Source organism: Girardinichthys multiradiatus, chromosome 24 (genome assembly GCF_021462225.1).
Source record: "Girardinichthys multiradiatus isolate DD_20200921_A chromosome 24, DD_fGirMul_XY1, whole genome shotgun sequence".
Classification (NCBI taxonomy): domain Eukaryota; kingdom Metazoa; phylum Chordata; class Actinopteri; order Cyprinodontiformes; family Goodeidae; genus Girardinichthys; species Girardinichthys multiradiatus.
This window is the reverse complement of record NC_061816.1, coordinates 22,544,247-22,559,820: the sequence shown is the minus strand read 5'-3', so window position 1 is coordinate 22,559,820 and position 15,574 is coordinate 22,544,247. Positions and strand designations below refer to the sequence as shown.

Below are 15,574 nucleotides of genomic sequence, written 5' to 3'. Positions count from 1 at the left end.
AACAGAACATGATGTAAATTGGCTTTAGTCCTTTTTTTGCAAGTAGGTGATTGTAGCAGACTGAATGTGTGAAAGCTCAAAGTAGATATTGCAATCCAAATGTGGGACAAAGAACTAAGGAGAGTCTCCAGAAACAAAGTGTAATCCAAAAATGATAGTGAAAAACAATGAGTTACATTACAAATGAACAGAAACGCCATAGTTATTGTTGAGGCTGTTCCTGTTGTTATGATCTTGTTTAAGTGGCTTATGGCTCAGAGTCACTTTGGTCCCCTAGTTGATCCCATGAATTACCATTTTGTACCAATCTACCAGTCTCTTTTTACACCTCCTTGGGATCATGAAAATTATAATTATTATAATATAATCCTAATCTAATGGAGTAGTTTATGAAAATGTCTACATTATTATATATTGTTAGTATCTAATCCAGTGGGGTCCAAATTCTTTGCCACATGGACCAAGTAAAAAGTACTCGTGAGCCATAACACTTGGGTGTTGTTTCCCCCCCACTAATGAAAAAATAAACACAAAAATAAAATTACTGTCAAGAATTAACTAAATATACAGTATCTAACAGTAATAAAGAAGTCTGATTTTGTAGAAAAGAGTTCTGTAAACCATTGTAGAAACACTAAGACTCTTGCCTTCGGTCGGTTGTTTTTCCATCTTGTTGGTCTAGAAAAGGTTTCATCTGTGCTCTGTAACCAAGAACCACATATGGGTAAATCTTTCTTCAAAAACCTTCGCTACATTTGGACGACTTTAATGAATGGGTGTGCTGAAGTCAAACATTAGATAGATAGATATAGGAAGGGAGTATAAAACGAGGTAGGACTTGGCAAAGGGGCAAGCTGACTCTCAGGCAGCTAAGCAAGAGGTACTGGTGGCATCTCAGCAACGTTTTTATACTTCAGATTATTCTTATATAGTATGTTAAAAGCTGTAAGGTTTGGAAACCAGTGCAAAAATTAAGTTAACTGGACTGTACACAAAAGATGGACATGAAAACATTGTATCCTTTCAAATATTGCATCAAATTATCCTTTCGCTATTACAACGTTGCACACATCAATGTTGCACAGACGTTTCAATTAATTTGGCAGGTCTACCGAGACCTTTGGGATGTATTTACTTGTTAAAATATAAAAACAGTGACTGCATAACCCTTAAAAAGGTCATGACTACATAATTTTCACAACTAAAATTCCATAGTTTTCAAGACACAAATTTCTAGACCTTTTTCACCAAGAGAAATTTCTGAACATTTGAGAACAAAGTATAAAATTTGAACATGACTGAAATGTAGTTAAGTCTTATCTTTGGGTTTTACCATCCAGACCAAGTTAAAATCAGCTCCAATTTAAAATTCAAACCTTCTGGACCTCTCAAATAAGGAATAGAGTACCATAATTCAGATTCTTTAAAGAAGTGGTGAGCTTTGGTAAATTTATTTTGTTTGTAAAAATGTCTAATATATTATATATATATTATATTATGTATATATATATTATATTATATATTAGACAAAGTTTGGGAACCACGGCTCGCTTTTAATCTAAACTTTGTTCAGAAACCAAACGGGTCCTGAAGTAGTAGTTTTGGAGTTTGTAGTCTTCTGCAGTAAGTGAAAAATCAAATACTGATGGGTAAAAAAATAAATCAAGTCTGACTTAGAGCAAATAACTTCAACACCTGCTGACTATCAGTAATGTGTATGTACTCAGTACAATGAGAACTCGTTCTTCACTTAGCATCATCCACTTCCAGCTTTTTGAGATTAATGTTCGGAAGTCTTACGGATTCATGTCAATGAACTTTCATACAGACATCTGTTATTTTTCCAAAACAATTTTTAGGAAACTTCAAGACTCTAAACTTCTCCCTTTCAAGTCAGAGCTAATAATTCTTCAAATCTGCAAAGACATAGACCCCTTGCTTAGAAAATGACCAAAGGGCAACTAATTTAACCAATACAGTAATAATTGACCGCAGGTTAAATTATCACCACATCAGTTTTTCATATTAAAGAAATAGGACAAAACGCTCTAGAATAGGCTCCAAACTCCCCACTATGAACATGTCTTTGTGGCTGTTGTCACAAAACACCACAGTTCTGGTGTTAACAGGTGAAAATTCTCCAAACAGGCTGAGAAAGTTAAGCCGATACTTAAATCCAAGCAGGTAAGAGGAGATGGCAACAGCAGACACAAACATTGATCAAGAGTTAGGGTTCATCAATAATTCAACACCTTACAAGGAGCTGAGGTGCGAGCCTGATAGCAGGGAGGCAGGACAGGCCGCTGAAATGCTGAAAGACTACTAATGACTCTTCATGCAGTACGACAGCAGGCTTCTGCAGCCATGTTCTTTACAAACAGTTTGGACACAAAATGACCAAATCTGGACATCCTGTACTTGGTCTAGTCATGGAAAAATGCTAACTAATATTGTTTTTCTACAGCTTCAGCTGACAAAGTTTCCCAGAGCGCAGTGTGTGATCCAAGCGCATGTTATTGTTGCTTGAACCCCCCTGGTAGGCCAAGCTGGGAAAACACTGCCTAGTTCTGAATCACTGTTGCTTGACCTTTGGCTTCGGACCCCTGAGGGCCCCTGGGGCCATCAGGCTTGGAGCAAATAAGTCACATGTTGAGTGGATAAAACTTGACAGCTGACTTGTTTCTTGAGGAGATAAGTGAGTTTGGAGCTTTAACAAGACTCTTCCCTTTAAATCTAAAGCATTTCTACCTATCCTGCATTGTTCACTTGTTTTAAACTGCAATTTCTTGAAAACGGTCAATTTTAGGACAATCTGTCCTTTAAAAGGCTTTATTAATGAATCTTTATGGCCAGTTAAAGGTTAGGATTTAAAAAGTGTGAATATTTATGTTTTTATACAGGTTAATAGGAACCCTATTAACCTGTATACTTTTCAGGTCAGATTTCCAGAGTTCTGTCTTTTTTGGCCCATTTAAAGCATAAACACAAAGGTTCACCAACACTCAATAGTCAATAATTCTACTGTGGTCCTACTTTAAATATGGACTGTGGAAAGACCAGAGACTGAAGAGGAAGGATGGATGTAGTGATGGACAGAGAAACCTGTGGATGGACAGACGGATGGACAGACAAGCTTTGGACAGATGGACAGAGGGTAGTCGGACACACTGATGGACGGACAGACAGACTGCCAACGCACAAGTTGACAAATCAATGGATAGATGATGAACTGATAAAAGGGAAAGACAGATATATCATCTAGACAATTAAATTCTTGATTAAAGTTTGGAAATGTAAACATGTTTCCATACTCTTGACAATCAAATTTCAGCCATCAGAGAAAGCTTGTTGAAATTTAGATTTAATGTCTCAATTATCCATGATTATTTGATTACATCCTACCAGAACCACAAGGCATCTTTTCTGCCACTGCTCTCAACTGAACAACCCAAATCTGTAGTCGACTAGTCTAGATGCAGAACGGGTTTAGGTTCTTTAGTTCACTTGAAAAGGGCCAAGGATTGTAAACCTTTTGCCTATTTCGAGTGCATCAATATTCCTTAATTGCTGGGCAGCTAAGCTAAAATCAGTTCAAGTCTGCAGCAAAAAAAAATAAAATAAAAAATTATTCAAAGCACATTTCTGTGAACTGACATTTACAATCCACCCATAAACGTACTGGAACCAAGACCACAGAAACAATCACATAACTCTTTAATCTAATGCAAGGCATCTGCCAACTAAACATAGCCCTGATAAAAAGGGACAGACCCACTTAGTCAACTGGTATAATAACGCTGCTGCAATAAACTGCAGAGATCTCCCCACACCTCTGTTTGTCTAAGTACTTATTTCAGTGCTGAAATGAATGGTTACAAACGGGACCAAAAATATTTTTGTACTTTAATATCAGCTTCTCCACCCCACATTTTCCACAATTTTTACATCATAAACTTTCTGAACACAGACAAATGAAAGTGGCCAATCAGAAGAGGTCAACTTGTTGTGTGTAGACGTAATTCAGTTAAATTTTATTCACATAGCGGCAATTCACAACACGTCGTCTCAATGCACTTTACAAAGTTGATTCAATCGAATCATACAGATTTCAAGTCAGGTACATACATTTCAATTAATCCTAACTATCAAACAGTGCAGTCAGGTTCAGTTTATTATTCCAATTGGTTAAAAGTTTTTCTATCTAAAGAAAGCCAGCAGATTGCATCGAGTCAGTGACTTGTAGCATTCACTCCTCCTGGATGAGCAAGTAGAGACAGTGGACAGTCACTGGTGTTGACTTTGCAACCCCTCATACTGAGCATGCATGTAGCAACAGTGGAGAGGAAAACTTCCTTTTAACAGGAAGAAACCTCTAGTAGAACCAGAACCAGGCTCAGTGTGAGTGGCCAATCTGCCACGATCGACTGGAGGTTTGAGAGAACAGAGCAGAGACACAAAAAGAACACAGAAGCACTGATCTAGGAGTACTTTCTATGGGAAAGAAAAGTAAAACGTTAATTGTTGTAGCTCCTTTTGTGGCTTCATCTAGGAGAGAAAGACAGCTAAGCAGATGAACTCTGAGCCAGTTTTCAAGTCTAGAGTATGAAAAAGAGCACATACAGTTAGTCATAGTAGAAACTCAGCCAACAGCTATGTCTAGGAGAGAGACAGGGTTAACGCTGAGATGGGGCCAAGTGCATCATTGGAAGAAGGTGAGCATTAAGTTTTTTGCATCAGCAGCTTGCCTGATTCCCCCCTCCAGGAACATGTCACAACTAAACACAGAGCCAGGTCCGATGTAGCTTCTAGAAAAGGAGAGAACATAAAGTTAGAAGCTGAAATAACAGTAAAAACAACAACATTGGAGAGTAGTATGAGAATGTAGCAGTGAAAGTGGTCATTATGTACTCTAGCATGCTAAGGCTATAGCAGCATAACTACAGAGATAGCTCAGGATAACCTAAGCCACTCTAACTATAAGCTTTATCAAAAAGGAAAGTTTTAAGCCTAGCCTTAAAAGTAGACAGGGTGTCTGCCTCATGGACTAAAACTGGGAGCTGTTTCCACAGGAGAGGAGCCTGATAACTAAAGGATCTGCCTCCCATTCTACTACTAGAGACTCTAGGAACCACCAGTAAACCTGCAGTCTGAGAACGAAGTTCTCTGTTAGGATCATATGCAACAATCAGATCTCTGATGTATGATGGAGCTAAATCATTAAGGGCTTTATATGTGAGGAGGAGAAGGAAATTCTATTCTGGATTTAACAGGGAGCCAATGAAGGGAAGCTAAACTAGGAGAAATATGATCTCTCTTTATAAATTTTCATCAGAACTCTTGCTGCAGCATTTTGGATCAGCTGAGGGCTTTTAACTGCATTTTGTGGACATCCTGATAGTAAAGAATTACAATAGTCCAGCCTTGAAGTAACAAATGCATGAACTAGTTTTTCAGCAACACTCCTTGATAGGATATTTCTAATTTTGGCAATATTCTGGAGGTGAAAGAAGGAAATCCTAGAAACCTGTTTAATATGGGATTTAAATGACATGTCCTGGTCATAAATAACACCAAGGGTTTCTAACTTATTACTGGAGGTCAATTTAAAGTTTTATATCTTCAAGACATGCCAGTGGTCTAGCTGGTTGGGCTCATCAGCACTTATAGATAAATAAAGCTGAGTATCATCAGCATAATGAAAATGTATCCCAAGCATATATATAGTGAAGAGAATTGGCCCAAGCCCTGAACCCTGCGGTACTCCACAATTAACCCTGGATATTAAAGAGGATTTATCATTTCCATGAACAAACTGGAATCTGTCAGACAAAAAGATTTAAACCAGCCTTGTGTTGTTTCCCTGATCCCTACAGCATATTCCACCTTTCCTAAGAGAATATTGTGATCGACTGGATCAAATGCAGCACTGAGATCTAACAGAACCAGCACAGACACAAGTTTATTGTCTGAGACCTGGAGATTATTATCACTGACTTTCACTAGTGCCGTTTACATGCTATGATGAGCTCTGAAACCTGACTGAAACTCTTCTAACAGATCATTGCTGTGTAAATGCTCACACACTTGATTAGCAACTATTTTTCTCAAGAATTTTAGAAAACGGAAGATTAGATATAGGTCTGTAATTTATTAACTCATCCTGATCAAGCGAAGGCTTCTTAAGTAAAGGTTTAATTACAGCTACTTTTAAAGCCTGTGGTACATAAGAGCTCTTGGCTGGGTTAAACTGCTTTGGTAGCTTCCATTACTCAATCTATATCCATAGATTTGCCTCCTTTAGATTAGTGGTATCCAGATTTGGGTTCCAGATCCCCCTTTGGTTATAAACCAAAAAGAGCAAGATCTTGAGATCCTCTTTAAAATGCTGGCAGAGAAATTGCTACTTACCAATAAATAAATAAAAACTGGTTTGTGATGCTGTTTTTGTTGTCGTTATACCTCAGCTGAACAGACTTATTTGTAATGCTTGCATACTAAGACTTGGTGCCCAGTCTTTTATTGCTAATGTATCAGTTTTCTAAAATATTCATGTTTTATGACAAAAAGTAGTAATATGTCCTAGGAATATGATCCGTTTTAAAACATATTGGAGTCAGTTTCTAATTAATTACACCAGGAAGACATTTGCAGAATGTCTCTAGATATTCCACTGTAGTTTTAGTTGTGTGTTCAGGGTTCAGGGTCCATGTCCTGTTGCAAGGTGAAACCCAGGCCCAGTCCTACGTATTTTGCAGCCCCTGACAGGTTTTCTTCCAGGACAGTCTGCATTTATCTCCATTTATCTTCCCATCAAATCCAACCAGTTTTGCTGTACCTGGTAAAAAAACATCCCCACAGCATGATGCTGCCACCGCCAATTGGACACAATAAATTTTATTTAGAGAAATCAGAATAAAGTCAACTGAATACATGCACCCAATAGATTCATGATTTGTCTTTGTTGAAAAAATAAATAAATCAATTTCCCTTTCATTTCATAAATATGCAAAACTTTGAAGTTGGTCTATTAGTTAAAATCCCAATAAAATCACCTACTTACAGCACATTCTGTCTAGTATGGTTTAAATAATGTGTCCACTTTAATTTCTATTCTGAACTTCATTGTAACATAAAAAACAAGTGTTCTAATCGTAACAAAGTAATAACGACTGTGCCACAGGTTACATTCAGTCGACGTCTGACAAAAACCTTTTTATTTGAAAACATCTAACTTTTGAGGAAATTGGGGGGAAAAAACATTTCGCTTTCAAATGTAAAATTACATGGTTTGGTCAAGGTTACATGGCCTTCCTTTTTAATAGATATTAATCAGTGCAACAACAGACGGATGTGAAGGGACATCAGAGTTTATTTGGGTAAAACCCCAAAAACTGTCGAAAACTCGAGATCTAAAGCTTTAACCAACAACAGATTATGGCTTTACACCTGAAGTCAACCATTTACAAACTGTACAACAATGAACCTCACGTACAGGTCTTTACTGCTTCAGCACAGAATATTTTTGACCCCCATTTGTTTTCATAGAATTGATCTCAGAGCTACAGTTTCTCGCCTGTTTATTAGCAGCAGTGTTGCCTTTTTATGACCACCACTTGGGAATGAAGTTCACGGACATGATATTTGTCCAAATGTCACCAATCTATTTTTTCAATACTTGATATGTGATATACACCTCTGGACTACTGTGTGTTGTCAGGGCAGTTTAATAAATCTTAGCTGACGTTTGCCCTATTTGTTTGTTCTTGCAGTCCATTGAAAATTTCTTTTTGGTGCAGCACTTCCAATAAAATAAAGGACAACACGCCCCCCCTAGGAAAAAGACATGGGACGATGTCTGAACAGACGGGTAAAAAGAGGAAAAGGATAAAAAACAAGAGGAGGAAATAGAAAGAATAAAGAGAAAGACGCCTGTTTGGGCTCAATGGAGCGTTTTATCTTCAATAATGGGCTGGTGAAACCTACTGTACACTAAACAAAGTCTCTTTGTGCTTCTTCCACCAGTTCTGCAGTTATAACACAAGAAACAGGCTCAGAAACCATTTCATGTGACTATTAAGACCACAGGCATGTGGGCCATTTTACCCAAACATCAACAATCATTGTGTTTTCTTCCAGCCTTTCTGGAGATTTGGTGTTTGTCGGGAAACCCAGCCACACTGTCCGCACGTTTTCTCCCAGGGTTCCAGATTTACGAGTCTCATAATGCTCTTAGTGGAGATTACAGTTTGAGATCCTTGTCACAGTGTCGTTAACTTTTCCAAAAACTTGAAAGCTGAAGAACACCTTCAGTAAACTGGACTGTATTTTGAAACCTCTACGGCATGGGAGCTAAAGATGAGAAAGATTTGGGATTTGTGTGCTTCTTTTAAAGAGAATCAAATGATCTGACTGAGTCGAGTAGTGTACATCCAGCTCCTCTTTTATCTTTGGTTCCAGAAAGAACACCCTCATGAAGGCTGAAACAACCCAACGGAAGCTTCTGCTTGAGCACTCGCATATTTTAAAAAGCACTTCACTTTTTACAGGCAGAATTCCTGGGAACAGTCCTTCCTGGTGCAAGGGTCTTTAGCCAGATACACAAGTTGCTCATTGAATTGTACCCCCCTCTCACCCAACACACACCAAGCTCTGGGACTTTGCCCGGTTGCTACCAACAACTACTACCCATCCTCTCTGGATATGTGAATGGACAGAATCACGTGTTAACTCCTCCTCCTTTTCTTCGTCTTTCTTCCCATGTCCCCTCTCCCACATTTATCCATCCATTATTCTCCCACTTCCTCCAACAAATCTTTTCTCTGCTTAAACTGAACAAATGTGTTAATTTACACTGCTTCGCACTCTTTTCACGTTCTCCACAGCATTCCAATTTCCCTCAATGGAACAAAAGTGAATGAATGAATGAATGAATGAATGAATGAGTTGGCTTGGCTTTCTGAAAGCTTGTTGGGAAGCTCAACTACTACAATAGCCAAGAAGTTGTGGATATGAGATGTCAAAAATGTCAATACCATTAGTTCAACTTAACAGAGTTCACCCTTTTCTACACATCTGTAAAGGACACTGGAAAAGCAAAGCTTCATAACAGTGTTTGGCGTTTTCCATGAAACGTTGTCTTTTACATCAGAATTGTTAAATCAGTTTTCCATGTTTCCCTCCAAAACGCTGAAATGGTTTAGTCTGACTTGTCCAAATTTTCAAAAGGGTAAGTTGTGGTGAGTAAAGCAAGAAAAACCAGTCAACGGTTTTTGACTTAAGAATCTCAAACCACTGCGGGATGTGTGTAGAGACCCAAAAAAATATACTGCCAAAATACTAGGCTGGAATGTTCTTCTGTGTCAGGGATGAAATTGGCCTTAGAGGAACAAGACAGTGTCTGTTTGTACCACTAATGTGCAGGTAGTGAAAGTATGTAATTAGGTTGCATCCCAGGGGGAGGCCAACCTAGTGGCTTTCTAACAAATCCAAAATGGGAACACAATCAGGATTGCTAAGTAGGAGCTAAAAACCTTTGCTTGATCTGAGATGCAAAGTAAAAGAATGGACATATGACTGACAGACCTCCTGAGCAGGAGTTCTTTCTGACGTTTTCTAGGCAAATCAATCAGATAAAAACACCAAAAGGTATAACTACTGGCTGCCTATCCAATCAGGACTGAGACCACCATACAAAAATTGGAGCTAAAATGTTTGGATTGGTTGGAATATTGAGTAATTAAAGCAACCATACAAAGACTCCCTACTGAGGAAGGATTCCTGTAGAGATTTTGACAAATGCAGTTATGAAAATGGCCAAAAAGCAGACTGACTGGCTGTACATTCAACCTGGACCATGACAGATTTGGGAAACTTTGATTGGGAATAGCAAAAGTAGTAAAAAGAAGGAATAGCTGGATGATGGTAGCTAGATGGATGTCTTCAAAGGGAAATTCCTGATGTGTTTTCCTGGCAAATCAATCAGGAAAAAGCTAAGTGGTAAACACATTGGGCACCAATCTAAGCCAGTCTGAAAATATCAAGTCTGCCAAGAAGCTTGAAAGTTTTCATTGATGGAAAGATACGAGAAGTTCACAGAGTTCTTTTTCCAAAGCAACCTTGTTTGCAAAAATAATCAACTGACAAATGGCAAGACTGATTAATACTCCCTGAAAGATTTCTGTTGAGGTTTCCTTGTCCAGCTTACCTTGGTAAAAAGGCTAAGAAGTAAACCTAGTGGCTGTCATTCTAATCTTGACAAGGAATGTCATCAAAAAATTAAAAAGCTAAAAAGATTTGATTTGGAGAAAGACTTGACTTGTCAAAATGCCCCCTTTCAAAACCAGTCTTGCTCATCAGGATTCCTGTTGATGTTTGGCAAATCTATGTGGGGCGGAAAATGGTGAACAAGTAGGACCTACAAGGAGCCAAAAGTATTGATTGAGGGACTCCATCTGGATTGAAGGACTCACGGCTGAGTGGACGGATTTAACATAATATTACTTCCTAAACCCAACTTTTAATATAAATGCAAATACTCTCAATGTAAAGTATTTTTAAAGGAAATAAAACTTCAGTATTTTAGATAAAAACCAACAAATTACAGAAGTTGCTGCACTAGACAGTTAACATAAAATAGTATGCTGTTTTCTGTTTTAAAGGTGTTTTAAATTGGGCATATCTAAAAACTATCCTACTTTCTCCATCTTATAGTTGCCTCACTGACATTACCAAAGTTAGACACTACAGCTGTGTGTTGAATCATTTCCTCAAAAAGGCACCTCACAGTATATTCCTTTTACACAGTCACCCTGCCATAATGGCTCACAGACTTAGGACCTGCATTTTATCACCTCTCAGATTCGTCATGGAACATTCTGGAACTTTTCACTCAGCAGATGAGAAGAGAAACAGGAAGCACGTGGTTCTGATATTCCGAAAGGAAATGTTTCACTTTCTACTGAGCTACAGGCTTGCAAAAAACATTTCCCAAAATGGAAACTTCCTACTGAGGTTGCAGTGGGAAGTAGATGGGGATAAAGGAAAGCAGAAAAGAGGAGGAAAAGAAGGAAGAGCAAATTATTATAGATGCAACAATTAGGTAATGAAAACTTAACAGTAAGGCAGCAGGAGTTGCAAATGAAGGTGGGAAAAAAAAGAAAAGCAAAAGCACACCATGTTCTGAAACAGAAAAGGGGCTGTGTGCGATAAAACCCAGTTAATACACGATGACTGCTGAGCGGAAAGAATGTTAAATCCTTCAGAATGAGGAAGTGTTAGGGGGAAGGACAACAGGTAGAGAGAGAACAAGGGGGAAATGGACTGAAAACAAATAGATGTGAAGGTCCAGTCCGGTGCCCCTTTGGCTGAGATTAGAGGTGGTCAGGGGCTGGAGGACTCGGACAGTTTACGCTGAGAAACAAAATAGAAAAATAAGCAGCTGAGGGGCTTTAATCTGGAACATGTTGTTCTAAAGCTCCCTAAAGCTCCCCTTTTCTGTTGATTTAGGAAACTGATGGATTTCTTTTTTCCCCCTCACTCAACTCTGGCAATCAAAACTACAAACAGATCTCCGATATTTCTCATAAATAAATCAGCTTTAAAACTGTACAAAACTGCAAATCGATAAAGGAACCAAGGATCCCTGATTCAAAGCTCGATGTGGTCTGAAAAATACTCCACAGAAATTAGGGTCACCACAGCCTTGTTGGGAGATTTAAATAAAATCTGGAATTGTTTGGAATGGATCACTGTACCGTGTTTGTTTTCATAGACAGACAAGTCATTGCTGACATTGAAATACATATGGAGTACTTCAAGCATCACTAAAATGTATCAATGCATTCAAGTTCAAAGAAGTGGATATAATTTATTTAGAGGATCTTTGTGAAAAAATACTAAAGAGGCTAATATCACAGCTAAATTAAAGTGCCGGGCTAGCTCCGTTAACTGCTTCAGGTAGTTTCAAGGCTCTCACTTCTGCCAGTCTGCCCCAGGGCAGCTGTGGCTCCATTGTAGCTCACCACTGTCTGTGTGTGAATGTGTGTATGACTGGGTGGATGACTGATTATAGTGCAAAGCGCTTTTGGGTCTCTGGGGACTTGATAACGCACTATACAAGTGTAGGCCATTAACCATCCATGAGTTCTCTCAACTGGTTAAGAACAATTACTGGCTCTGTACCACCAGAAACACACATCTTTTTTCCCTAGTTGGGAGTAGGTACATGAGCTCCTTCAGGAAGTTCAAAGTTAGCTTTACAAGCTACATTAACTGGTTCAGAGCAGATACACAAGCACCAGCCAGCTGGTTCGGAGCTACCGCACAAGCTCCATTACCCGCTCAGAAGTAAACCATGAACTCCCGTTACCTGGCTTGGAGCAACCAGAGAAGCTACTTAACAGGTTCAGATTTCCGTTAACTGGTACATAGCGGCTGAATGAGCTTCGCCATCTGGTTCAGAGTTCCCAGAACAGCTCACTTACTAGATTTGGAGGCAAGATAGAAGCTCCATTGCTTGATTAAGATTAGCTACATAACTTCCTTCAACTAGTTCGAAACAGCTAAATGAAGTTCTTAAGCTGGTTCCAAGTTAGCTCATGAGCTCCTTAAGCTGGTTTAGAATTGCCACACAAGCTCTACAACCTGGTTTTAAGCTACAAAGCCAGCTTGTTTACCTGGTTCAGAGCAGTTATTCATTTTGAAGCAACCACTCATGCTCTGTTTACTAATGTGGAGCAACTGTTCAGGCAATACAGACAGGTTTAAAAAGACCACACTAGCTCCATTAACTGGTTTGAAGGAATTACAGAGGCTCTGCGAACTGGTTTGGACCAAACATCAAGGTAAAACGTGCCATCAAAGAGTTTCCTAGTGAACATAACCCAAGTTTAGAGTGGAAACAAAACTTTGAATATGGAAAGGTTACTTGTTTTAGGGAAAACTGAACAGAAGTCTTCAACAAAGTTGATGTATTGGAAACATTTTTATTTCAGAAAGTTTTTTTTCCATAAGTAGCTAAACCAGCTGATTTATTAATGCCTCATCATTTAATCAAACGCATTTCCATCCTAAAATGGTATTCAGCCATGTTCCACTTAGGCCAAATCTAACCTTTTCTAATACAAAACTTTGAATTCCCAGGTTGGTCCTATTATTACATAGCTGCTTCAGGAAAATCCACTACAACAAACTTCACATAAAGGGTAGAGAGGAATGAAAGATCCAAGCGATAATTTTAAGTAAGTTGTGATGTATGAATTACTTAGAGTTGCCTCATCGGTTTCCTAAGACCACCCCCTCTCTATGGCTGCATCGTTAAACTGCTGAGCACCATGGCTGCAGCTTGTGTCACTCTGCCCTCATTTTGTTTGTGTTTCAGATCTTATCGGTGATCCACTTCACATCCTTTTTAACTAAAAAACACAAATCATTAACAGAGACGTCTAGCTCCTCTCATTTAACAAAATATTAAGTTCAAGCAACATCTTAGGAGTTTAACTATTGATTGGCAATGCGCAGAAATGTCTGCTCTTTCCTCTACCTTGCGTCTGGCAGTCAAGTTGCTCAATAGTGGCACTGCGGCAACTGGTGCCTTACGCCTAAACCCCCACCACCCCACTGCTTCACACCTCCCTTTAGAGACCCGCCTGCCCACCCCCACTCCTCTTCTAACTCCTCTTAGCACACTTGCTTTAGTGTTTTTTTCGCCCTGTGCTGTGGAGGGGATGAGAAAAAGTAAAAGGGCAGTGAAGGAAGTATTCTCATATTTAAAATGAGATGAAGTCCAGAACATTAGAAGGTGGGGATAGGTGTGGGGGGATAATCTTCACACCAAGGCTCTCGTCATACCTATGTACCCAACAGCCCCGATCTTTTCGACTGCAGCTATAAGAGTTCTCATCCGTCCCTACAACAGGACGATCACCTCGTCCACATTGGTCTTTATATACCAGAGAAGAAAAGGAGGGGGAGCAGAGAAGGAGATGGTGGGGGGTAGAGGGGTGCAGTGGGGAAGAGGAAAGAGGAGGGATGTTAGATGGGGGCAGGGCATGGCTTTCATCACATATGGGAGCAGGGGGAAAAAAACCAAGCAGCAGAAGCCAATAAACATTCAAAATCCTAAACAAGAAGCCGCAGCAACAAATTCCGTCTTTACTTCTCCCGCCACATCTGTTTAATCCAGCACCCCACATTGCACTCTTCATCCCCACCAGGGCTGAATTTATAACGACAATTTCTATTCTGCAGAATGGCAGGGTGTGGCAGCAAAGATCAGTTTCATCCTTTGGCAATTCAAGTTTATGGAAAATGGACAGGATTCAGGGTTAAGGTTGAAGAATGGTTAGAAAACCCATCTGAAGGATGAAAATTACACTCAAACAACTTCAAGAAGACGAAAATGTAGATGACTGCTAGTGGAAAATTGTTACATTAACAAACAATATATTAAGTGAAAAGAAAATGCAATGAAATAATCCTTTTATGACGTTTTTTGACGTTCTCCTTAGTAGGAGAGAAGATCTGACTCCAGATAAGTTTGAGATCAAGCAGAACAGAGATATAACTGGGCTGCTCCTTAAATATTACAGCAGGAACACACAAACTAAAGGACCTAAATGTTTCAAAGAATCAAAAGAGGAAAGTGTTACTTCCACAAGGAAGGTCAGCATCATGTTTGGCATAATTTTTAGAAGATTAGCTGCTGCTGCTGTTTTCAACACTTTTCGGCTCAAAACAACAGTGAAACTTCTCCCCCTGCACGTTTTTTCCTCAATTCCAACAGGTTTATTTCGACTAAAGCTGTAACACAGCAAAACTTTGACAGCCCAGGCGGCTGAGAACATCCCGTTATGTAACCCGACACCGAGCAGTTTTCTAAGGAGCATCTTTCATCCTTTCGGGAAAACGCGAAAACTTCTCAAACACCTCCGAGCAGGCATCTCCTCTGACAGCCCCAAATATGCTCAGGCTGAGGAGCTTCTGCTCACTCAGGCTTGGAACACGGAAGCAGCGGGCATTTTGAGACCGAAATGTGGGTCATCTTAAAACACGTCAGTCTCCACCTTCTATTCCACCGACATCGATTTACACACACTTGTTAGAATGGTGTCGTAAAGTTTTAAACCACAGATTAATACTCACCCCTCTTCCCATGGTTGCAAAGATAAATTCTTCCTCTCCTCAAGTAAAATTGTTCAAATAAAATTCCGCCTTAAAAATATATACAACAAAATATATATATCAAAATAAAATTAAAATAAACTCCTGGATGTGCTCTTTATTTTAAAATTTTTTTTTTATTTTTTTTATTTTTTGTTTGTTTTATCTTCAGCACGTGTCACTCTTTCAGAGCACACATCCGAGCTCGCGAACCGCCGCAGCAGAACCTCTTATAGTCAGCGTTCCTTCCATTATGACGTGACACCATTTGCCATGGTAACCCCCACGGAAAGGGGCGGTGCTTCTTCAATTTTTTCCCTTTTTCTTCATTTTAACCATGCAACACATACACATGGCACGCAATGACATATATTACTACAGATTTTAGTGCAAACACAGGTGAGGGAATTTTCTT

The 15,574-nt window shown here is 39.2% G+C and overlaps 1 protein-coding gene across 1 annotated transcript in view; it reads right to left on the bottom strand.

Moving 5' to 3' along the window:
• LOC124861835 (sodium/potassium-transporting ATPase subunit alpha-1) overlaps positions 1-15,345 on the bottom strand; it is a 34,875-nt gene extending 19,530 nt beyond the window's left edge. The window contains exon 1 of the mRNA XM_047355782.1: positions 15,142-15,345. Coding sequence (XP_047211738.1) covers positions 15,142-15,153 — 12 coding nt within the window. The 5' untranslated portion in view covers positions 15,154-15,345. The remainder of the gene's footprint in view (positions 1-15,141) is intronic.
• Between the last annotated feature and the right edge of the window lie 229 nt (positions 15,346-15,574).